A 25,904-nucleotide genomic window follows, 5' to 3' on the forward strand; every position below is an offset into this window, starting at 1 on the left:
GATGGGGCCCTGCTTTCCTGGAGATGGCCGAACACCTGCCTGCCGATGGGAAGCAGTGAACGAATTCCTCGTTTTGCTTTGCTTGCGCGCATGGCTTTTGCTTTCCCTATTAAACTTTCGCTCAACCCACGAGTTTTCTCACTTGAACCTTCCAACTCTCTCCCCCATCCCCCTGAGGGGGGAGCGAGCGAGCAGCTGTGTGGTGCTGAGCTGCCGGCTGGGGTTAAACCACGACAGTGTTCACTGTTTATATCTATATTAAGAACTTGATCAATAGGATTGATTTTTAACGCTGGGTTCTAAAGTTCACATCACATTGTGTGTTTTTCCAACTAATTAAACCCTGTGTACATTCATTACATATAAACACCCTTCCCTTTCACAAAGAACCTGCATTTTTACTAGCTTAAGACAACACTGGGAGTAAAAGCAGAGCGGGCAGAAACTAAGCCAAGCACTGTTGAGAGCGCTGGGCTCAGACCAGCACCTCCTCCTGTGAGCTGATGACATGGGATGGCTGCACTGGCGCTCCCCACAAGCATTATTCTGCTACAAGTTACCTTTTCCCCATTCTCCCGGTAACACGGCTCTCTCTGGTCCCACTTCTTCTCTTCCAGAGCTTCTGAAGACAGTTCATCTTCTTCCTCCTCTTCCAAAATATCTGAAAGGTCAGAACTACGGTTGTGCTCAGCAAAAAGGGTCAGCTGTCGTCGTCCTATTTCAGACATTTTTTCTTCTTGCTATTGAAAAGCAAAACAGATTTCCTCAGTCCTCTCAGGCACTCTATTTCAGCAATAAAGCAGCATTTTAACTTTCTCTAGTACACATACAGCTAAAGTGTGGCAGGAAATAAATTGGGCAGCACCCAATGCAGCAATTGGCAGGTGTGTACACACACACACAGACACACAAAACTGGCAGAGACGTTTTATAGCCTGCAGAAGAACAGTACTGCATAAGATTGTAAAACCTAGGGGCGTCAAATACAATCCACATCCCTCCATGGGCAGAGACATTCAACCAAGGTTAAAACAAACCTCTCTTTTCACTCTGGACATTTCTTTCATCACCTCCTTGCCAGGGGACAACCTCAGGAACTCCTGGCAGCTGCTCCCACCCGCGCTTGCGTCTCGGAAGGTGTCCTCTGTCCCCTCAGCCTGGCTCGGGGAGGGCAGAGGCTCTGGGCTCAAGTGCTTCTCCTTTGCCTCTTTCCCTCTTTCAGCACTGGGACCTTTTGGCGACTCTTCCACGGAGCATGCATGGCAGGTCTCCATATGTATCTTCAGACTACTGTTAGACAGGCTTTCCAGCTCTGGCGCTTTGGTTACAGATTGCTCCATCTGGGAAACAAACCAAAAAAAGGTCATCACAAACAATGAAACCTGGGGGAGATATCACGCAACACTTGAGCACCAAAATGGGGCCCTTACCACCCCAAACTCTCTGACACAAACACTATGCGTTCTGCGCTGTTGGCATATGAATATTTTGGCAGGCAATTTGCAGCTGGGAAGGTTGGCCAGCCCTGGAACAAACCCTCCCTGCCATTAGCTGCAAGTAGACACACGGTCTTTCCACTGCTGCAACTCTGGCCACCACACATGGCTCATGTAAGCCACAGAAGTGTATTGACAATAACTAGTTTTAGAGCAGCAAGAAGAAGAGCCCAAGCTACACAACAAGGTCATTTCCCACTCTCATCTGCCAGAGGAATGTCCTACACACCACCTTGCAGGTTAGCTTGAGCTGGAGGGGAGAACACTACCCCAGCACTCCTTGGAGCTGGTAAGGGCTGTGAAGAAAAGGGGAATTAATGAAGAAGAATATACACAGAGAGTACAACTGCACAGATTCGTGGTTGGGTCACCTAGTTGGATTACAGAAATTTTAAATTTTTGTCTGTTTTCCAGTCAGTTCAGTCTGGTGCTTAAGAAAACCTCTGGATGATGGAAGAGTGGAACCCCAGGAACAAGGGAAAGCAAAACCAGGAGGGTAAGGCAGGTGGCCTTCATCAACCACCCTTTTCTCTAACCCTCGCTCTAAAATAAGGCAGCCTCCACTGTATTTTGCAATGGAGCACAACCTTTTCCTTACATACTAGGCACACTTTGAAAATATTTACAGGATCAGACCCCTAGAGAGATTTAGACACTGCAGTGCCTAGTTTCTAAATGTCCCCTGGGCTCAGGCAAAAGCCAGACAGGTCTAGATCTCATGTTTAATCTGACAGCTAGGATCCTTCTGCCCTGTTTCTCTTTGTTGACAGCCAAGTGAAGGCACACATCTCGAGCAAGAAGGATGATTTGCATCCTGGAAGCACCCATTTCACTCCACTGACTACAAAGGAGGCAAAGCGACCCACCCATGTGTAGCCATCTACACTAGACACCTAAATGTGGGCAAATGAATCACAACAATTGACCTAAGGTACTGTGAGCAGCAAATGGCCAGGGGCTGAAGAATGATGATTGAAATTTTGGACTCAACATCTCAATGCTCCTGTGTATTTACCTGGCCTTTGGTCTTGGGCCCACACAGCTGCTGATGCTCCAGCAATTATCAGAAGTCTTCCCTGCTTTTGTCTAACTGAGCCTTCGCAAGCTCACACTGCCATGATTAATAAAGTCATGCTGAATTTAACAGTTTGAAGCACTCCCCTGAATCCCCAATGTCAAAGGTCAGAATGGGAAAAAGATCCTTTTTCCTGATATAATACATCACACACCAACAGGACCCACTTCCCTCTTGTCACAGAGCGAGCACCCTATAAATCATTTACCTGTTTTCTTATGGGGTCCTCAGACATCCTCACCACTGTCCTAAAAAAGCCCTGAAAGCACTCACCCTCCCTACAGGATTCCAAACACCCAATGTCATGACAGCTTGCCAGTTCTTCTCCAGACGTGGCTGCCTCGCTGTGCAGTCCACTAAGGCGCTCCACTGTGCTAGAGTGCCTACTATGCCTTGCACAAACCCACTAGAGTGGAGGAGACCCCTTCAAGTCAGAGAGCGCAGCAATGCCAGACTAACATTGACATCAGTGGGAACATCCTTTTCACCTTCTCTCTCTGATGAATTCTTGCTTTCCTCACTCTACTCCTGATCTGCTTGCATACATGCGATCCAGTGGCGAGCTTCATCTGGCTCCTCCAGGTACTCAACAGCAGCCAATACTCCCTGCCGGTTTGCCAACCACTGGATGATGACCCAAAGGCAACAGTGTGTCACAGAAAGAGAAAGATGCTCAGTGGCATTTTGTTCCATTCCTCAAAATGATCCATTCTCCTTCCCGGTACTGGACAGGAGATGTAAGCACTTACCTGCACCTCCGTCCCTTCGCCCAGGCCTTGCAATTCTGCGTCCCTTGAAGGGATAGGCTCCGTGCCAGCTTGCTGAGGCAGCACAGTCAGGCATTTCTTGTCTTGTGCAGCATCTGATCCCTGTGGGGAAGTGCCTAAAACCTGCACCAAGGAAGCACTGGGAGAGGAGAGGTGCGGCAAAGAGGCTTTCTCTGGCAGAGATCGCGCTGAGCCGTCGTGGCTGGAGGAGAGATCAGTCAATTTGGCATCTGAGCTATCCGTGGGAACTTTTTGTCGAAGCAGGAGTGCAGCCGTCTGGTGCGTGGGTGGGCTGCATGCAGGCAGAGAGCCCCTGGGTTCTCCATGGGGCAGTCTGGAGGTAAAGGTGGTAGAAACAGCAGAATCTGAAGGTGAAGAGCGGTGAGAGGCTCGCAGCAAGACTGAGGAAATCTGGGCTGGAACTGAATCCACCGACTCCCCGTACAGAGACATCGTTCTCACAGAAACCTCCCGGCACACCTGGAACATCTGAAGCTGGGACAAGTCCACCAGGACACTCCCAGCTGTTGGAGATGTAACTTCTATCGCCTGCAAGCAAAAAAACAGGGAGCAATTATTTATTGTGCACAGCTCAGCCCTTCTGAGAATGACAATTCCTGAACCCAAAGTTAAGGACAGACCCCAAAGCTCTTGAGAGCAGGTGTGCAGAATTCTCACCCTTCTGCACAATATCAGGGAAGAATGAACAGTAAAGAGAAACTGTTACCATAACCATTAGAGAAACTGGATATTCTGTAAAACATGACTATATTCCTTCCTACTCCAGGTTTTAACTCTCCTTGTTCCCTACGCTTTGAAAGGCCATCCCTTTTTTTGGCCTCCCTTTCGCCTACCTTCCCAGACTCCTCCTCTTTTGAACTGTGTAGAGAAAAAAGCATTTCCATGATAAAAGAGCAATCATCCAGCACAGCACCACTCTGTTTTCAACTGTGCTTCTTTAAACAGCTGTGGCTTGCCTCTCCCATGGCCAATGGCACAACATCATGTGTGCAGAAGACCACAGGTCACTTTTAATACAGAATATCCTTGGAAGTTCTTTACCAGTATTCGTACTGGACCCTGGGGTGTTTGTACACCTCTCCCTTCGTCTGTCCCTAATTTGAGAAAGGGCTGGAGAACTACACCTCACTCCTCACAGTCCAGAGGCAAGCCCCAAGCGGTGGCAAGGTGGTGTACTTGTACTTGTACTCTGTCCATGCCCTGTGGACTCATTGCTCATTGAGCTCATTGCTTCCCCAAGGATCAAGCTAGTGCCTAGGGTGAGACAGAGGAGGCTGACACTAATTGTCCTGTTTTGCTAGTGAAGGGTCCTGCCACAGGAACTTTCCTAGCTTAGTTATATCAAGAACACATCAAAAATCTGGACAGATGTCTTTTTTGGTGTGCATCAGTCAAAACAAACAGCCCAAGCATTGTCCCTTCTCTGATATCATTCCTTTCCAGGCCAAGGACTGTCATTGCCTCCTCACGGCATGCTTACTGGATCAAGCTTTCCAGGTCTTGAGGCTCTGCAACTGCCCGCTACCCCTGCACCAGCCTCCAGCCACCCACCTGCACAAATGTCAGCCTTGCACAGCATCAGCACAATACCTTCTGTCCATCCGCATACACCGCGTAACCGGTGACTCGAACTCCATTGGAAGATCCTTCGGCATCAATGGTGACAGGTAACCAGCTGATAACAAGGATACCTGGCGAGGGACCAGCTTCTACCTGGACATCCAAAGGAGCATCAGGCGTGCCTGGGAGAGACCAAACAGATTTTCCTCTTGCTTACCTGACTACAGCATAAAGCTAAACTAAAACCTGGTTAGAATCAAAGAGAAAACTCCCACACCAGACTTGCCACTGCAGAACTGTACTAGAATAGACAGGCTAGTCTTGGGAAATGATAGACAGAACCAGAGAAGATAAGGTGCTCTTGTTCTGTGAAAGCTTTAATGCACAGAAAACAGAACTTTGCAAAAGTAGCTGAGGCCAAGATGCAGCAACCCTTAGAGCAAGGTCATGGCAAGCCAGATCTTCCATGCCCTGAGAGGCATGCTGCTCAAATCAGCAAAGGGGATGTCTTCCCAGAGCAAACGAAAACAAAAAGAGAGAACAGCTTTTTAAAATAAAGGAAGAAAAACATTAAGACAAAACAGTACAGCATCTCAGGCTTTGCGACTTAATAAACCTTGCTTCCCTTCGCCCCAAGGCTTCATAGCAAAGTAATGACAGAGCGCACTGCTCCAAGCACTCCATGCACAGTGGCAACGGGCACGATGCTCTGATACCTGCTAGTGGGGTAGCGAAGCGTATCACAGCTGAGTTCTGCTCCTGCCCCTCTGAGACCTCTTCCCAAGGTGTTTTCAAGGGCCGGGCCTCCAGCTTGGCAACATACTGAGTGCTCGGCTGCAGGTTGTGGAAGGTGTACCAGTAGACCCCAGGTTTTGTTATGTCACATTCCTCCCCATTGAGATACACCGTGTGGTTGTAATTGCTGTTGCAGGGAAGCCACATGACCTCTGCTGACGTGGCAGTGACGCTTCTGACTTTCAGCATGGTTGGTGCCACACAAAAATCTTGCCCCACAAAGAAAGTGCATCGCAGTTTATCAGAACTGCCTTGCTCTGTCACAGTCTGCACAGACACACGGTAAGCCTTTGTCTTTAAATCCAGCTTTTCAATCACTGCTTTGGTCTGAAAGCCACTCTTCACATTTTGACGTAGCTCTTCATCCACATAGATGTTGTAGCTTTGTATGTCTGGGCAGCCAGCTGGCAAAAGTGGTGGTTCCCAGCCTACAACTATGCTTCTGGCAAGCTGCTTGATCAAAGTCAATTTTCTTGGGTAAGGCACTGCTGTATGACTAACAGATTCCTCCTGGTCTCCTTCTGCTCCACTGGCCAATGGACTGATGCTACTCTCTTCAATGGAGAAATCGCTCTTATCTCCACTGCTGGTGCTTGCACTGACAAAACTTTTCTCCTGGTATGAACTATGGGTGATATCATTCAGCTCCGAAGGCAGAAACATCATGAGGTCATCATCTGAAACTCGCTCAACAAAATTGGAGGGGACCAGCCCTCGCCGGCCATCCATCAGCTCCCCTAAACAGAAAACAGGAAACCTGTTACCACTGCACCTACCGTTCAGCCTTCCAACCCATCAGTGAAGATAATGTGACAACATCTACGCTAGGTCATAACTGCACTGCAGTCAGGAATGAAAAAAAACCTCTGGGAGGTTATTCCTGGCAAAATTTCCTGCATTTCCTAGGGCTTCTCTAGTTAGATCCTAATGGCTACAGTGAGGAGACTCACTGCTCCACACATTCCAGAGCCATCTAACTAGAAAGTTGTTTTGTGTAATTAGCTTAAGGGTTTTTTCTTCTTCATCATCCTATTGTTCCTCATCACAGCTCTTTCACTAACTTAAGTGTCTTTTTCTAGCCTTCCCAAACTATGCAGATTCATGATTTTGTCTTCTCCCAGCCATATGGATTTGGGTTCTGTAGTACTTCCTCAAGAAAGTCCATCTTTCCAGCTCTGTGTTCAGCTCTGGCCGCCTTTTCAGTTCCCTCCTTTGTTATGCTAGTTTCTGTAATAAAGACGTCCCTAAAGCACCCATGAGGACGACTGATACCACAGCACTCTTGGTACGTGCAAGAACCATCAAATCACAGTCAAATGAGCAGTGCGTAGGGATTGCACTTACTTTCCCCTTTCAAACTCTACCTACAGCAAATCAATTGAAAGCAGGGAAAGCAGAAAACGTTAGTAAAGAATAACCTTTTCATTCTTTAAACAATAAACAAACAAACAAATAAATACATGAGAAGCTTGGAAATAGAACGAAAGAAAGAGCCAGAACAGTCAAAGAGCAAGCAGTGCAACATAGCATGCATTTGCCTCAGCTCTTGCAAAGCACCTCAGTAAATTAGGATCCTTCATCCCATTAAGTAAGCCAGCTCCACAAAGAAACTTCATTACAAATTTACAGTCCACAATTCTTGGTTTCAATTCCATCTGCCTATTAGTCAACCAGGACCACGTTTTCAAAGGTGCCAAAAGAGAAACACACTGTGTGACACCAAATAGGATAACAATTGTAGTTTGGACTGCTTATCTTACACCCTACTCTGCCAAAAGAGCAAGAAGTAATCGAGACCATAAACTGCCTACAGTCTCTGGCTCACTATGCAGTCACTCGAAAGAGGGAAACAGACCATCTGCAGCAGGTGCCCAGGGCTGAACATGTTCGTCTCCATGGCTAGGGAGGAACCATATGGGGATGAAACCTGGAGCTCTGCTGAAAGCAATGGCAAAATTCCCACCCAAATCACTAGATCAGGATTTCATGTTTCAGACTTAATTTAATCATGACATAAATAAACCCTTTTCCAACAGAATCTGCTCTTCCCTCTGACAAACTAACTTTGGGCAGAAAACCTTTACCTTGAGGTTTCAAGATTCACTAAATTCCTCTCTTGTTTTTTTAAGAGAGAGCAACTCTCCACAGCAGTTCAGTCACATTTCATTCTACTAAAACACACCTTCAAAGAATCCATCTTCATCCATGTCTCCATAGATGTAAATATATTCTCCAGCAGTCAGCGGAAGCTCTGCCTCTGGGTTTTCATTAGGTCCATCAAAAGGATTGTAGCTGAAATATTTACAATATGAAGACTTACTTTGTATAGGAACTTTCACAGCAGCACATTCAAGCTGTGATGTTAGATCAGCTTACAATTCACTGGGACTGCATTCACTTTTTGCAAGCAGCAAATTCCACAGACAAAGGTCAAGACTCTAGTTTATGGTTTTATATATAACTAATAGCATTGCTCCATGTTCAAAGAGCTGCTAGGAATAATTTTCTGAGTAGCAGAACAGATGTCTTGTGACATTTAAAGGAACAGATCAGAGTGACTCAAGAAAGTGTTTAAGAAAAGATTTGAATTACCTGAGTGCCTGTTGTGTTTCTGAGTGTACCAATTAGATATGTTGTAGGACTCTACATTTCTAAAATAGACACCCCTAAATTCACCTGCACCCTTAACTATTTTATCTAGATAGCGCTCTACATTTCATGCATTTAATAGTTTTGACAAAAAAATCGAAAATGCCCAAACCTTGTAAGGTACACTTTACTTGCCATACTACTGTCACGGACAAGCACAGCACAGAATCTCAAAATTCCCATGTTTAAAACCCTAAGAATGAGCTGATCTATGCAAGAAGAATGTTACATGAGTGGAAAAAAAAGGTTTCTAGCCTTTTTCTTCACAATTATCCAGCCCTCAGTATCCAAGTTGTAAAATTCTCAGTGGTGTAACTCAACATTTTAAACAGCAGTCCAAAAGCTTCACTAGCATGAAAATGATAAATACATTGGTGATAGGGTTTGGACTCCAGGTAGTTCTAACCTGCCTACGCAGGGATCCTCAAGCTAATCAGAGGACCTATCACAGGAAAATGCCTCATGAAAAAACTTTATCTTTGCAAGCACCTACTGCCAATTCCTGCTCTTTAGTCTTTAAAAGGGATTTCAACATGCCAAAGCAATGTTAACCTCTTTATGAGCTGAGCGAGACCTTATGGGCCCAAGACTCTGACATGAAGAGACAGATCACATTTGATCTGCTCCTCACAAGCACAGAATCATCCCAGTTCTCTTCCTCCCAATCCACAGTGTAAAAGCTGAAGGATATGTCAATACTCTTTGAACTGTAAATAGCGATTTGGGTTTGACCATGATGGCTCAGTGGATAGCAACAGTTACCAGAAAAATCGGGGTTTATTCTGTGCATTTTTTTGTCCTTTTAAAATTACAGTCAGAAGGATTTTGGCCAAAAACTTCAGGAATTCTGGGCTGAAATCTTCTTAATTGTTGGAATAAGATTTCTTGGAGAAAATTTCTTGGACTATTCTGGAGAAATCAGACATTCCAAGGAATGTGTCAATTCAAACTCAATTTTCCATCCAATATCATATTTAAAAAAAGTTTCACACAGTGCTGTTCACTGAACAACTAATGAGCTTACTATGTTTTTGTTAAGCTAAGCACATTGGATTTGCTTGTGCAAGAAATAATAGGTCTCAAAAAAATCCCATGGAGGAATAAGATACATGGTCTAACCTAATATCCACCCCTAACAGTGGTGAATCCTAGAGAAGAGTGTGAAGTAGGCAACTATGAGATAACCTGTCTAACCTCACAGACCACCAGAAATGACCCAGTACCTGTATCGAGCTAAGAACACCTGGAGCTTTGCAGGGCCTTGGTTGCCTGGCTCTGGCATTAGAGAGATGCTGTCAACATCCAGTTCTTCCATTTCACTTGCAGTGTCCACCTAAAAACATTAAAGATGAAGGATGTGATATGGCCCAAATCAGAGTAAAGGAACACTCAAAGGCTTTGAACATCAGTGAACAAGTCCTCTAAGCTCATGTATGGTTCCAGTCTGGCCACTGGGCTAAGAACCGTCTGGAAGAATGACTTTTAAGGTGACGAAGCAGTAATAAGAGGCAAAGGCTCCAAGTTGCAGCTTCAGGGATTCCAGTCAGACATTAGGAAAAACTCCTTGCCCAGGTGGGTGATGCAGCCTTGGGACAGGTTCCCACTGAGGTGGGGGATCTCCATTCTTGAAGAACTTAGGGCCTCAGCTAGGCAAAGCCACAGCCATGCTAGTGGCCTAGTGTTGGTGATAGTCTCACTGGAGTAGGAGGTTGGACTACAGACTCTGGAGGCCCCTTCCACCCTACATATCCATAATTCAGTATATTCATTTCTTGTTACCTCTAAATGGTAGTTGTCCCTGTGTGCAACATAAATGGTAATCTGAACAAAGGAAACCTTATAGCTCTATTAGATGTCTAAGTCTCTAAGCACTTCTGTTCAGGCAGTTCTCCTCCAGCACCAGTAAATACTTCAATATAAAGTTTATGTACTTTCAGAACATTAGATAGAGCTTTGGTTGGAACTGGTAGAGCCATCTCGTCCAAACAGCTGGCTCTGATAACAGCCAGTAGCACATGCTGAAGGAAAGCATACAATAGACAGGGCAAGCATGAAACTCATCTTTCTGGTATAGCCTCTCGCTTCCTAGCAATCAGCTACTCATGGACTTCCTAAGCTGGAGGCTGCACCCTGAATGCATTTGGTGGCTACTGGCAGAAGCACCTTTGAGAAATTTGTCTTAAGTTTTTTTAATCCCAGTGACGTTTTGGAATTTTACATCCAGTGGCAATGAGCTATGTAATGCAATCATACTTCTTGAGGAAATGCACTTCCCTTGTGTTTGTTTGAAATGGTGCCAATGAACCAATTCAAGCTGCCTTTTTAAAGCAGACCTCAAGGCAAACGTCTTTTTGATGAAGACCCATTGCAGGCACCAGAATACAAAGTAGGTATTTTTTCTAGTATATGAACTGCCAAAGTTAATCTTTGAAAGAGTTCAGAGCACCTTTTCAAGGTAGTGTACTCCTTGTAATGCAATCTGGCATCCTGTCCTAGGATAACAAACACCTGCACCCTGTAACACCCAAAGGTAGAACCAAATGGAGTAGCTTTTAGTAGCCTGGCTAACACTCTGGAGTGTTCCCATAACCATGTCTTGCTGAAGCCAAATGTTCTACACACTGGCTCTTTTCCAAGGATCCCACACTGATCTCTGTAGGCACTACTGGCCTTATCTCTCCCTGGAGGCATGGTGGCTTCCAAGCTTTCTCTTCAACTAAAAAATAGTAATTTTTCCCACTACAGAATTGACAGCAGTCACATACCTGTTCCTCCCCAGGTGTGACCTTCACTTTGTCTCTGAACATGACAGCTTCTCAGAGCTCTTACACGGTGGTAGGCAGCATCCCTTCGTTAGTGCCCTGGCCTCGGTAGCTCAAGACTTCAGTGTCCTCCACATGTACAATGAAGCACTCCATGTGGCCTCGAAGGTCTTAGTGCTCAGGAAACATCAGTGGACCACAAGAGCAAAAGCTGCCTCCCATGCCATCACACCCAGCCCCACTCACAGCACTACTTTATCCTGAACTGTCACATCAAGTGATGTACAGCAGGGAGTATGAAAGACTGCTTAAGTGAATCCTACAATACTACGTAAGAGCTCCTGGGGAGAAGCAACAACCGTCTGAGATCTTGGTGACACAAACAAGCAAAGCCCATTAATTTCATCCCTCTGCTAGCACAAACTCATCCCTCTGCTAGCACAAACTCATCACCTTTTCATGGTTTCTTTCACCAAGTAAAATTTTAATACCTAAAAGCACCAGCAAAGAAGTTTGAGCCCTTCATCCACAGCTCAAGGCCAAAAATCGTCTGGACACAGTTCCTCAGCATGCTAAAAATAACAGTTTATAGCCTTTGTGTATTTTAATGGTAGCTGAGATGTCACAAGGAAGCTTAGCAAGAGCTTTCCCACACTTCCCACCAATCAACTTCCCCACCTCACTCCCTCTCCAAGCTCCCAGCACTCTGTCTAGCCAGCTGTTTCCTTCCTGGAGCACAGCAATATGTTCAAATGAGCATTACAGACATGGGCATCCAAGGCCTTTTCAATTTTTTCCTACAGCTTTTCTCTTGTTTTTTCCCTTTTTCTTCAGGTAGCCAGGAGGGAATGAATGCAACTTTACTGGTGTTCTCAGCAATGCATTTATTCCCTTGTGGCTAGAGAGCACAGGCTGCGGAGTGGACTCCCATACTGACCTCTGGAGTTGGGCAGGATTTTGGACTGTTCTGCATGGACTCTGATTTTGAAGAGTTTGACTGAGATTCCACTTTCTTTGCTTGTTTCTGAGAACTGGTAGCAGCAACTGGGGAGCCAACAGTGGCATCAGGTGCCTGCTGTGACGACTCCAACTCATCAGTCTCTTCATTGTGAAGCTTCTTCGTACTCTGGTGAGTGAGCAATCCAGGAACCGTCGATTCTGCAATAAAATAATCTGCCTATTACTTTTAGCCACAGGGAGAATACAAGATGAGCAGTGAGTATCACAGTGAGGAAACACCCTTTAGAGCAGCTCAAGTCTCTAAAAATGTGACTCATTTAACAGTGCAACAGACTGGACACCCTGGGCTCTCTTTGGTCAGAGAAATGCCAGGTTCTCTTCATGACTACAAAATGAACCAAAAGTATTTACGAGAGAGAGAGAGACAGAGATCCCAAAAGTTAACTAAACATTTGCATTATTTCCTTTACACCTTTCCATTTACACAAATAACAACTCATTTGTCAAAACACTCGCAGGCATCTCTAGCAATTACCCTTCTCCCAGTGGGGCTGCGGGATAGAGCTGCACAGAGCAAGAGGAAGCTCAGAAGTCACCAGCGTAGAGGTGAGAAGCTCAATTTTTCCTGTTTGAAGCCGGAATTGTTTGAGTTCCTGAGACAGGAGGCTGAACTGCTCTGTTTGGCTGCGACACTGGTCTTCCAGATCTTTCACCCGGGCCTGACAGGAGAGACATAAGATGAGGCACAAACCCGTATCAAAACCACCAGTGAGGCTCCAAACAGCATTTGCCTTTGCTGCATCTTTTCAGTGGGTCTCAGACTCCAAGAACCTAAAGGTGTGCCCTGCCCACCAATGGTCATTAGGAACTGGCAGCTCCGCACCTATAGTATCTTTGAAAACCTGAGCCTCATCATCTATGAGGAGACTGACTGCAAGCTCAATTAGGAATTATCCCTGAAATGCTGGGTTTGAACTTCAATATCCTCTCCAAGCCCTGCACAAGACCAGATGAGATAAGTCAAAGATAAATAAGCCTTGAAAAGAAAAAGATTGAAAAGGCTTTGCATGTTTACTGGAGCATTAAAATCACATCTCCAAAAGGAATTGCTCTCCCAATGCTCTATCTCGTCCATCACTCCAGAGGCTCCAGCAAGCTCCCAAAACCTAACCTGGCTTCCCCACCATTCTGGGCAGGACTCCCGATTGTCTCTCCAGATCTTGGCTCCTCCAGGCACTAGGAAGGGCAGAGAGCATCAGCACCCTGGCCCGTGTTGCAGAACATTTCTTTGGTGCAGGCAGCCCACACACTTTGCCACCAGGTCCTACAGGGATGACTTGTTCCAGGAAAATGCATGCTGAATACAAGAAAACTACATCTCAGCAAGATGAGATGCAGGGGAGCCTTGGGGAAATACTATGCACAGGGAAGGATGCATTCCTACTAGGGAACCATTTGTATTTTCCAGTATTCTCTTTCTATCATCTCTAGATCTTCACCTATCAAAATATTGTTGAGTCCTGGCTGTCCTTACACATCCCCACATACTCCCTAGTTGTGGGCATATCAATTCCAAGGAGAACGCAACTGCTCCTTTCCCTCTTCTCACTCTTCCACCATGCAACAGCCTCTCTGGCTTCCTAGACAGATATCCTAGTGTGACAGATATCACACACTTCAGGTAATAAGTAAACAAAAAGCATTAGTGCTGGATGGGAATATATCATCTAATCAGCAGTTCTTCAACTTAGTTAATGCAGACAATATTTAATTTGGCATTAGTGCATCTGGCTGAGGTGCAGGCTCTGCCTTGCAAGAGATGACATTTGTTCCCTTTTTTCTCTTTGGGCTGAGATCACACCAGGCTTTGTAGTCACTCATCTCATCATTTTGCGTAGGTAAGATGCATCAAAACAGATGACTGCATTGTGCTCTTCAAAATTTTTCATTCTACAAAATGTTTTTGAAGTGTCTTTTTCTCCTTCCAACTCAAAAAATAAATCATGCCTTGAAATATTATGAGACAAAGTCTGGTTTTTAGGCAGCTCTAAAAATAACACATCTGACCTGGAAAAAGCTTTCTTTCTGGTCTCAGAGTACCACAAAATCTTTCTAGCCCACTCCCTACCAACTTACAAGGGTGCATGCATTTTTATTTTATTGTGACATATCTGTTTTAAACATGTCAGTTTATCACTTGTTTCCTTCTCAACTAGCTAGGCGCTCTCAGTCTTTAAGGGAAGCCTGGAGAAGTCTCTGAAGTCTGGCAAGAAGTAACTGTCTCTGAACTGAAAGAGAATATCAGATGCCATGAGCACCTTCAGAAGTGTCTGAGTTCTCCACTTGCTCAGAGTCAACTCCTTGTTCACTAAGTCATGTTGTACAGGATTCCTCTGCAATCATGAGTGTCTGAATTTACTTACAGTTAAGATTGTTCACATAAACGCTTCTCCCCTACGCATTACATCTTAATAGAGAAAAGAAACCATGAACAGTAAGAACAGTTGCACTGGATCAAAGTAGGGCTTCCTCTAGACCAACATCAGTCCCCAGTCCCACCTTGGGACGCAGCCTACAACAAGACTGCAGGACTAGAGAGGGTTTTCCCGTCTTGTCTGGAGACCTGAGCCAGCAGATGCATCTGGATATTGTGTTTAATAGCAGCATAATAGTATCTTGGTTCTGTAAATTTATTAATCACAGTTTAAATCCATTTATAATGGTGGCCAAGCCAATAGCCTGGACAATCCACAGTTTAATTCTGAGATACCTAATTAGTCAGATGTCTTTTAGATCTTGTGTTATTCAAAACAATGTACAAACATCCCTTAAGTATTACTGCCACATCAGACACAATGCATACTTCTAGTGGACTACTTGCAGAAGTCCTCACACAGCTGGACAAGCAACAAGTTTCTAGGGCAGGGCTAGGAGGTAGGGAGATAAGGAAGAGGAGCCTAAGGACACGGCCAGGAGTTTCAGGGAACGAGCAGGAATCAAGCCCCAGACACAGAAGAGAGAGGAGTCTTTTGTGTCTATGCCCAACCCAAAAGGGGGAGAAAGGGGAGCCTCACACACCAATTGAGACTGAGTAGCATGATTACCAGAAGAGGCTGCAAGAGCAGGGAGCAGAGCTTGGTGGGGTCAGTTTAACCACCAATTCAAGAACTTACTCTGATTTTCCACACCAAGCTAGACCCAACTACCACCAGCTCAGCCCTGTCCTCTTAGACACTCTCCTTCTTGGCTGCTCTATTATACTTCTACAGATGACGTTCCCCATCCAGATGTCCCTTGTTATCTTTCCCCGTATCTTCTGCTATATGTTTTTGAGATCAGAGAATCACAATTTCGCCAGAAGGGAACTCTACAGGTCTGCAGTCCAAACTCCTGCTCAAAGCAGGGCTAATGCCAAAGGGATTAAAGGAACATCCATAACTCTACATAGATGTGGGTGCTACTTCTACAGGATGTGGGCACACCCTAATAATGTCCTTGGGCTGTTCCCAATTCCTTTCCTAAAAGTTCCCAGCACTGTACTTGCCTTTTTGACCAGACTTGTGAATTAGACTGACATTTTGAAAAAATCACCCCGCCTCAAACACCGCATTTCCTGCCACAACAGGTAATTCAGAGCCCACTACTGTGCATCTTTAGTCACAGCTGCTTCTCCTCCATGTGCATGCCTTTGCACAGTCAGTGTTACCTGTCATTTAATCTCCCCCTTACTCATGAGAACTTCTCTCAGCTCTTTGCAGTCAGATTTGAAGGTGACTGTTGAAAGCAGTTTTCTATCAGCTACAAACCCCATCACTTCCATATAAGCCTTCTTTCCAAATCCTTTGTGAACAGGCTGGCTAGCACAGCTCCCAGACCATAACTTCATTAGTTACTTCCTCTTCTGTGAAAACTATTATTCACAATCTCTGCTTCCCATCTCCCAACCAATTACAAAGCCAGCAGGACCTGTCTTTTCCTCCACAACACTTTCATTTGCAATGATATCACCATTGCTTTTGGGTTTTGAAGGCAACACTTCACTCTTGGACTGCAAGCAGTTCCCAAAAGACCCTTAAATGTATGTGACACGCGGAGAAGGCGCACAGTTGGACAATTCTAAAAATCTGGAAATGCCAAAAAAATAAAGCTCCCAATTCTAATTGGTCGAGAAAGCAAAGCATTTAAACAGAAAAGCAGCTGCTCCATCAAACTCATAGTGGTAGCTCCTTTAATTACGTTTATTTCTTGGAGGTGACACTCTTGCAATCTTTTCCAGAGTATAGTTAAAACAAGAATATCAAGCAACTGTCAAAGTCAGGACAGAGGAGAAAAATGTCCTGTTTGACAGGATTATAGCAGTACCTGCATGCAATCCAAAGTACTCTGGTAGCAAGAAGAAAAGCAAAAAGAGATATAAAACCACTTCAGCAGTTACACTAGCCAAAAATCAACAATCTGCCAAAGGTAACCCAACCCTCAGTTTGAACGAAATTGTCTTCTCACCGACTTATGGTGTCTGCCTTGTTCCGTACTGAGATTCCTACCTCATTCCCAGAAGCATCTGCTTGCTAAACAAAAGCCAAATCTCACATACCAAATGCATGAATAAGATAACCACGCACTGTTTGAGGGCCTCCAAATCACAATATGCTTTGAGCCAAATCACAATACGCTTTGAGCATCAGTGCGGAATTTCAAGCTCTCTTTTCCCAGCACATTGCAACCGCCCACAAAATCAATGGAATGGACACTTCGTGTCCAGACCTTTCCCCAGGTCCGAGACCAAGGAGTGCTGGGAATCAAGGCACAGCAGAACCTGCCTTTGACACGATTTCAAGCGGCTAACAGCCTGCTCAGTCATGCACCCTGCTCCTAGGTGAGGGAAAACAAGCAAAGTTGAGCTCTGTTCACCATATTTCCCAACAAAATTCTACACTGGATTCCTGAAACCAGGCTGTTGCCTTTTGCATCTGTGCAGTGCAAAAGGCAGTTGAGAATCTTGTCTCATGTACTTTGGAACCACTACTGAACTCCTTCATTCCCATGAGCATAACCCTCAAGGTTTTCTTTCTAAGCGGAGACAGTCCTATCCATGGCATTTCTGCACACAGAAACTATCCCATACCTCTACTCACCCCCATCACTGCCTTATCACAGAACTGCAGAATAGCTGAGGTTGGAAGGGAGCTCTGGAGATCACCTAGTCCAACTCCTCAGCTCACAGCAGGGTCAGCTAGAGCAGGTTGCTGAGAGCTTTGTCTAGTTGAGTTTTGAACATCTCCAAGGAGGGAGACTCCACTTATGACAATCATTTGACTGAACTCCTCCGACAGGGAAACAGACCACACTCATTCTTCATTAATATTACATCAAAAAGCAATACAAACACATGTAAAAATGACAATACGCAGTGTAAGCACCCCAAACCCCCTAATTCTGCCCTACACTGATGTTCTGGAATGACTATGATTATAGTTAAGTTGTTTAAATGACTGTTGCTCCACATTAAACTAGCTTTTAATGACAGTTTCTCTTTCTTTGGTCCAGCTGGTGTCATTGACTTATAAAGCATCTCTGTACCAGTAACATGAAAGCAAGAACATTTAACTGATGAGGTCCTTGCAGAAGAACATGACCAGCCTCTCAAACATAGAACAAAATGACTGTCCCTTTCTTCCTTTGCACAGGTAGATGTCTAGTTTAAGCCTAAGTAGCTTCTCCAATCCTTCAGTGAATTAGTTCAGAAAACATTTGGCAAGCATCAAACCTCCTTTCCCTTAAAGGCTGCAAAGAAGCCAGCTGAACACCAACTGACATAAGAGCAGCACCTGTATCAGCTCTGATCCTGTCCCTGCAGCTGAAAGCAGATGTCCCAGAAAGGACATGGCAATGGGGCAATATATAATATCACTTCCCCACAATATTCATCCAGCCTGCAACAATTTCAATCCCATTCAGTAGGAGCCCGGCACTCTCAGGCTCTACAGTTCAGATACAGGTCAGGCCCTCTTCAAAGGAGATGCGATTTGCAGCCATGGAGCCATTTCCTCCATCAAGGACACTTACCATCTCGCTCAACTCTCCTGGGCTCTGAACAGCCACAGAGTTGCTGCACAGCAGTGGACACAGGCAATTCAGCCTGCCATCTCTGACAGTATGTCACCACTACAGACAGGGCCATGGCCTCATTAGCATGAGATCTCACTGTCCAGGTGTTGTACAGCGAGGCATTCTGCTCGGTCTCAGATGTTTTAGTACTCAGAAAACCTCAGTGGACTGAGAGCGCAGAAGCTGCCCTATTCGCCATCACACCTAACCCAGCTCTCTGGCAGCCACTAAATCACCACACCAAGTTCTAGGGTTTGGTGCTTTGCCTTTGCAGCTCCAGGAATCCACAGCCGAGGTTTTCTCCAAAGTCATCCTGATAATAATGAGATAATGCAAATCAAAACCAAAACAGTGCTCATTACATCTGCCAGGCTGCACCGTTAAGCTGTCTGCCACCACAGCAAAGCGTGTTCTGTGTGGATGTCAGAGCACTCGCACAGCTGGTCCCAGCCGAGCAAATGGGACAAGGGAGCTGCCTCAAATTTCATCACTCGTTATGCTCAGGCAAAGGCCACATTTCTCCTTTTTTTCCCTAATAAAAAGCATAGAGCACATATACACAAAAGAAATTTCAAATCACATGGATGCAAGTATTCGTCCTCCCTGCAGATGATCCTGGAAAATGGAGCAGGCAGATCTGAGGTTGGTTACTTAATGCATCCCTGAAAGAGTTGTTGAGCACAATCTGAATGAAGTAACCTATCTTGAGGACTGAGCAGGCCAGGATTTAATCCCCGAAAACTTTGACCCCAGAGACTATTCTGCCAGCACAACCGATACTTGTCCACGGCAGCAACACATTGTGTCTGATCAAGACGTTAAAGCATTTTGCTCAAGAACCAACAAAACCCAGGGCATCAAGAAAGCTGACATTAAGAACAAAAGATACCAAATCTGCAGCCACTAATCCATCTTATTTTCTCCTGTCTTACCTCTAGAAGCTGTACTGCTCCTTCATGTTCTCTTTTTGCCTCTGCCTGCGCCTAAGAAGAAATAAGAAATGGAATAAACAAGAAAGCAGCCTACCTAAGTTCACTTCTACTATCAGCACCACCTTGATAGACCATTATAGATTTAAAACACTATACAGACTGAAAGCATCTTTGGTCTTTGGACAAACAGCAGTGAGAGATCAGAACTGCCATTCATGAGGAAAGCCCTTCACTTTGCTCAGGTACCAGAGTTCGCCTAGACACAGACACTCTTCCCTGGTTTACTTCATCCTGTAAACTCACATATACCTCCTCCATACACCGCACTTCCAAGGTAACGAGGTGCAGGAGTCCCATCCCTTTCCTGGGGTTCAGAGAGTAAAATGTCCATTCTCTCACACTCTGCATACCTGCTGCAACCGTCTGACTTCCTCTTGCTTCTCCTGCAGGACTAGCAGCGCTTCCTTGTGCTCGACTTCCAGCTGCTGCCTTCGCTCAGCCACATTTCTCATGTGCTGCAGAACAATTCACAGACAGCTGAAGGGCGACATTACTGAAATACTGTCCTGTGTCCTATCATGCGTCATGAAGTCAAAACATGGCCTGTATTTCATGTCATCATCATTAAACAGAGGAGAAAGTAAGAAACTCTTACCACAGGCCAGAGCAACACAGTCAAAGAAAATCCTTCAATCAGCGATGGCCACCTTATTTCCCCTCCCACCCAAATCCCTGAAGCAGCCTTTCTAAAGCACCTCTGCCTATTTTGGAATATTATTTATAATATATATAGAATCCTGTATTTTCCAGGATCCCGCAGGAGAATTCCCAATGGAAGCAGAGAGACAGAAGAATGGACAAAAAAAGCAAAGAGACAACATGTGCCATCCAAAAGCAGCACTAAGTGTCTGGACAGTCCTTCCAGCCATGTGGATCCTACTGACCTTCAGCACCTGCTCCAGATTCTCCAGCTTGCTTTGGAGTCCTTGGTTCGTCTGAATTACTGAATCCCGTTCCTTAGTAACCAAAACAACCTGCAATTTCAGGTCAGCATTCTCAGATTCAACCTGAAGAGAAAGGATTTTCAATTAGCACAAGTAGCCATAGGTATTTCCTGTATAAATAATGGAGGACAATTTATTTCTCTATCTCAATAGTTTGTTTTGCAGACCTGCTTTCTACTTGTGACGATACCAAAATCATGAACCTCCTCTCCCTCCGGCTTTCACTCAAAACTAATACATGAGCATTTGTATCAGTCCTCAACGTGATGAACACTTTATTTGCACATACCGCTTCTCCCACTAGACTCATCTCCCCTCCCCATCTGCAAGGAGGAAGGGACTGGGATATGAACAGGCTACATAGTGAAGAGAGATGAAAAAAGCACAAAGGTCTACAAGCTTTTTTGATCCTAGATGGTAGGATTAAACACAGAACAGTACAGAAGTTCAGCAGCCTGCTGAAATCATGTTTACCTCCTCCACTTACTACAGGAAATTCCAGCACCATATTTTGGTTCTAGAGTGCACTATGGCTTGATGACTATTAGCAATGCAGATTACCAAGCAAAGAGAAACATTTCCACTTAGAACAAAGAGTCATTAGATATGCGGGAAGCCTTATGCATGGTGGCAACATTGACATATGGGATAGACAAGTGACTTTCTAACTCTTGCGCATTACATTTGTCCAGAGAAGGAGCTGGGAACAGAAACCCATGGAGGATCTTCATTGGAGTACCAACTCTTCCACCATTCTTACAGGCAACAACATGTTCCTAGAACACAACCCTCCGAGGTGCAGCCACCACCACCCCCCCCAAAATCTGCTCTGCAAACTGAACAACGCAAGTATCCTGCCTTTGTCCCAAGACCTGAAGCTTTTGGGTTTTCCATCTGGCAAGGGCAGCTCTGAATTGCAGGGCTGGCTTTCTCCCCTGCCCCATCATCAGCCACCAAAACCCCTCTTCGAGGATGACAAAAAAGTGTCAGAGGTGACAGAGGACTGTCAAACCCACCATATGCTTGCGCTACTTGCAGTGCTGGGTTCTGCTCTACTACCACTCTGACCAGTGCACATTGCTCCCCACCAACCACTGTCCGTCTTTGGTTATGAACTCATTAACAAGTTACCACAGGTAAACCAAGTATGAACTTAAGTAAGGACAAAGCATCTCACTCAAGTCTTGGGAAACTCTGTAATAAAAATAGGGCAGTTAACTGCTCTGCTTGCAGTTACCATGGGGTACGCAGGACAGAGAGGCACACAGATGGGCACACGACCATTACTCAGCTGGCAACCTGAAAACCTAGCACACTAGCAAGTTCTTCTCAGCAAAAATTTACAGAAGCTAATGCTCCATCTGCCAAACACAGATACTGCTTTTTACCTGTCCTGCCCATCCAGCCTTCTCGTTCAGCTGCAAGTTTTCTTCGGCCAGTCGTGCATTTTCACTTTGTGCCTCCTGCAGCTGGATCTCCTGTCCAGAAAGAGCAGGCATTACTACACCAAGGCCCTCAGACTAACTCCCCCAAATTATTCTGCAGAGCAGCTCCGCTGCTCCTGTTGACCGATGGTGCAGAATGCTGATGGGATGCTGCTTGACGGATAGAAGGCAACAACGTGCAGCACTGCTCAAGTAGACACCAGCCCTGTGCCAGACGATCTGTTAGGTTTCTTTTCCCATTTACGTAGCCTCAAAGCCCAGAATGAGAAAGACTTTTCCTTGTCTACTTCACAGCTCCAGTGTCACATTATTTACATGCTGCTGCCTAGAACTCCATCTTCACCTACAACAATTCATCAAGTTTCACTGTTTGTTCAAGATCAGAGTCTTCTTGACAAGTTTCAGTTAAGGAAGAAAAATTACTTGGAAGAATGATGCTAAAGAGAGTTCTAGACTGCAAACTCAAGAGTTTTAAATGGCTGACTCTGAAACCAGGATTCAGTCTGGAGTTAAGAAAGCAACATGAGCCAGCTATCACTCTGCCTTAGAGAATACTGTCTCTGAGCAGGCAGGAGGCCATGGACATATGGAGAAACACTGACTGAATTTGTCAGGTCCAGTCCATCTGCAGCAACTTTGTATAGCATTAGAGGAATTAAATAGTTGCACAATCACATGACCCCACATAGACACACACACATTTCCCCATCCCAATGTTTTACGGATCATCAAATATTTTCTGGCTATCCCAAGAGCTAATTCCCTGTGCACACAGTCTAAGTCCCAGCACTTCAAGGTGAGTTGGTCCCTTCTTGACCTTGAAAAGCTACTGTCTAACAACATACAATGACCAACTTATTCCTTAAACGTCCCATTCTAACCCAGACAATGAGGCTGAGCTATGCACTATGAACTGCATATGAGTCTGAGCTATGCATTAGAACTGACCTGAACTGAGATTTGAGCAAGGCATAAAACATCTATTCAGAAGGTAAGCACCCTTGGGTGAAGCTATACATTGTCATAGTCACTAATGCCACCAGTGCTGCTTAGCAAAGTAGAAACAGAAGGGAGAAATCCAGATGCTGTGATATGACCTGTAAAACCTCCATTAAATTAAACAGAGGCAAGATTTCATCCAACAAATAAGAAGCACAAGAAAATGACCGTGGGTTTGTGTAATTACCATCTCAAGATGCAGAAATCTTTCGATACTTGTCTGGAGTGCATGTGAAAATGGTAAGTATCTCCTCAAACTAGCAAAGGCCACAGAGTTTCATCCAGTGATTTATGTAGCTATATTAAACCCACAGCTAGCTGAAAGACTAAATAAACAATTCCAGCCTCAAGGACTGGAGCCCAAAGTTTGTGACACTGTTCAAATTAAGAGAAAGACTGGTGATTCCTTATTAAGAGAAACTGAAGAGAATCCAAGAGAGTCACGGAACAACCTAGCTCCTCTTCTACCATTATGCTCAGAACAGTAGGCAACAAGAACACTTACCAGTTCTTTGCATCTTTTATGCTTTTTCCTCACTTCATGCTCAAGGTTTTCACATTTTTTGCGCTTTTTCTTGAGTTCAAATTCCTGCACAAAGCAAGCATAAGTAGATCAGCAAGTCCACATTCTTACAATGCATAAGAAATTCAAGCCCAGCTACTCAGACCTAATGCTGTATTAGCTATTTTTATTTTCTTAAGAAAATCTCTTTGTGACAAACATAAAGAATACAGAAACCAAGGGAGATTTTTTTTAAAAGGTAGTAAAACCAAAAAACTTCTCAGGTGAAACAGCTATTCCTCTCTTTCCCAAGCCTTTCATCTTCTAAAAACAGTTCTCTGCTTCCCATTTGCACAGATTGTTCCTATTTGTATAGAACAGTATGGAGGACAGGATGCAGGGGACAAAAAGACAGAGCTGTGCAAAATATTCATCTTGAAACTGTGCTATCTTAGCTCCTATTCTAATCCAAATGGCATCTAACAGAGAGCAGACATCCTCTGGTTATGTACCTTTATCTGCAGTTACTCGCTACCACTCTTGGTTCCTCAGACAGGTAAGAACTGCTAAACCTCACTGTGAACTGTCCTAGCTTGCTGGAACAATTCACAAGGGACATATTCCACACACGGCATCTGTCCCAGGTCAGTCACATCTGTTCCCAGTTCAAATTAGACTAAACCAAACACAGCACAGAATCTACCGGCGTGTTTCCCTCTCATTTTAGTGTGACATATTGTCTCACCAGCCCAATACCTGGAGCTGCCACCCAGCAACGCTCTCCATGCAGACAGCCTGTGTTTTCCCACCGATTCCCCAAGCTTCCCACTTTTGCAGAGCAGCTGCACCTAAAAAGACTTCAGTCCCCAAAACCTCTGCCTGAATTGCACAGGTGAAAACCCCAAGAAAAAGTATAGCACTCCTTCACCCAAAACCAGGTTCACAACTCACCAGCTGCTGTATCTGTTGGCTGCTCTCTTGGTCTGTTATTGCATTTTTGGGAGGGAAATTTTCATGTCCTTCAGAGGCAGGTCCCAGCGGTTGCACACCTGGTTCCACCTGGAAAGCAAGCAAGATGCCAGAGAGCTCAGGGACAGCCAGGACTACAGAGCACACCATGCACACTGAGGGAGAAGAGGCTCTCCTGGCAGTACCCGGGAGAGCAACGCTCCACATGAAAACCCCTGATCTCTGAACTGCACCACTGGACATGGAGAAAGGTGAACACCATGCCAGGGATCTCTCAGCCACCTATGCTGGGAGTCTTCTGGAGCCCAGCGCCAATCAATCCAGCTTGACTAAACCACCCACATGCAACAGTGGGCTCCAGAAAGCTCTCAGATCTGAGTTCCCATTTATGCCTCACCTAAGGTTTCAATGAGAGGCATCAGCAACACCTTTCATGGCCCTCTCCAAAGCAATAAAAAGAAGATGGAAGATGGTCAGAAGGGAGAACACAACCTTCATAAACAGCAGAAAGTAGAAATCAGTGAAGGTGTCAGAATCGAAAGGCAGGGAAGAGCAGAGAAAAAATACCAAGAAATGGAGCATCCCACCTCAGCTGGTAGCTGAGAAGAACTGAAATGGCAGCAGATGTGCTATGGCTTATGTGCCACCACCAAACCAGATGAAAGAAGACACTTTTCTGTACACGTTTGTACACAAGTTTCTAACAAAATGCCTTTTAATTTGGGCTACAGACAAACACACTTTTAATCCTCTGAATTTTCACTCTCAGCTGATATTTGACTTGACATTGTCTGCCTAGAGTAATCCTTGACAGCAGGGCAAGGCCTGAGATAAACAAAAGAGGGCTTTGATAATGTTTTAAACATTGAATTTAAAGTTGTTTTTGATAAATAGATTTTAGGGATAGGAGATCTTTAGGATCATCAAAACCAACTTGTACAGTGAGGAAGCAGTGGATTTTGTGACTCCATCTCAGCCTTTAACCTTCGGTTGGCCTCTCATCAAAAGTGGAATTTCTCATTTCACTTTGAACACCTACAGTGCTGAGGGACCTACGTTACTAAGTCTGAGCTCCCTTTACGGTCAGTCATAAGGACAGTGTCTAAGCACTATACCTAAAAAGTGATTTCTTTTACCTCTTTTAGGCTTGAAAGCCACAGGTTTTAACTATGTCTATATTCGTGGCTCCACTGCCGAAAGTCAGAAAACTCTAAGAGACTACATTCAAGCCCAGGCTATCAAGGTTTTCACATTTTCTGCTACAAGGAAAATTCTGAAACCACTTCCCATGTGAACCTTATTCCCTACCACCCACGGAATAAGGTTCACTTGGGAGCCTGGCAGTCTGAGCACCAACCAGCGGCTGGAAATCTTGAGATCCTCCACCCAAGCCACGGTACCCTGGGAGCTTTCAGACGTGCTCCGAAACCAGTATTTAACTCTGGTATATCCATGTGTAAATGTTTCTGAGACTTTTTTTTTTTAAACCACTTGGCACATACTAAGTTTCAAATCTGTATTTCACACCTCCCCTCCAAAATTATGCTTCCTTGCAAACGGAAAATCATAGAATCATAGAATAGTTTGGGTTGGAAGGGACCTCTAAAGGTCATCTAGTCCAACCCCCCCACCATGGGCAGGGACATCTTCAACTAGATCAGGTTGCTCAGAGCCCCGTCCAACCTGACCTGGAATGTTTCCAGGGATGGGGCATCCACCACCTCTCTGGGCAACCTGGGCCAGTGCTTCACCACCCTCAGCGTAAAAAATTTCTTCCTTAGATCTAGTCTAAAGCTACCCCCCTTTAGTTTAAAGCCATTCCCCCTTGTCCTGTCGCAACAGGCCCTACTAAAAAGTTTG

The 25,904-nt window shown here is 45.0% G+C and overlaps 1 protein-coding gene across 1 annotated transcript in view; it reads right to left on the reverse strand.

The window, feature by feature from the left end:
* Nucleotides 1-24,121, reverse strand: part of TSPOAP1 (TSPO associated protein 1) — a 46,315-nt gene extending 22,194 nt beyond the window's left edge. Inside the window, exons 1-15 of the mRNA XM_009276386.2 lie at nt 24,027-24,121; nt 23,079-23,162; nt 21,518-21,607; nt 20,070-20,192; nt 19,536-19,640; nt 19,126-19,176; nt 12,621-12,804; nt 12,063-12,283; nt 9,587-9,696; nt 7,897-8,006; nt 5,636-6,451; nt 4,950-5,101; nt 3,321-3,887; nt 1,038-1,340; nt 561-740 (exon numbers count right to left, since the gene is read on the reverse strand). Of these exons, the coding sequence (XP_009274661.1) occupies nt 561-740; nt 1,038-1,340; nt 3,321-3,887; nt 4,950-5,101; nt 5,636-6,451; nt 7,897-8,006; nt 9,587-9,696; nt 12,063-12,283; nt 12,621-12,804; nt 19,126-19,176; nt 19,536-19,637 (2,796 nt within the window). The 5' untranslated portion in view covers nt 19,638-19,640; nt 20,070-20,192; nt 21,518-21,607; nt 23,079-23,162; nt 24,027-24,121. The remainder of the gene's footprint in view (nt 1-560; nt 741-1,037; nt 1,341-3,320; nt 3,888-4,949; nt 5,102-5,635; nt 6,452-7,896; nt 8,007-9,586; nt 9,697-12,062; nt 12,284-12,620; nt 12,805-19,125; nt 19,177-19,535; nt 19,641-20,069; nt 20,193-21,517; nt 21,608-23,078; nt 23,163-24,026) is intronic.
* Between the last annotated feature and the right edge of the window lie 1,783 nt (nt 24,122-25,904).

Source organism: Aptenodytes forsteri, unplaced genomic scaffold (genome assembly GCF_000699145.1).
Source record: "Aptenodytes forsteri isolate BGI_AS27 unplaced genomic scaffold, ASM69914v1 Scaffold209, whole genome shotgun sequence".
NCBI classification, from domain to species: domain Eukaryota; kingdom Metazoa; phylum Chordata; class Aves; order Sphenisciformes; family Spheniscidae; genus Aptenodytes; species Aptenodytes forsteri.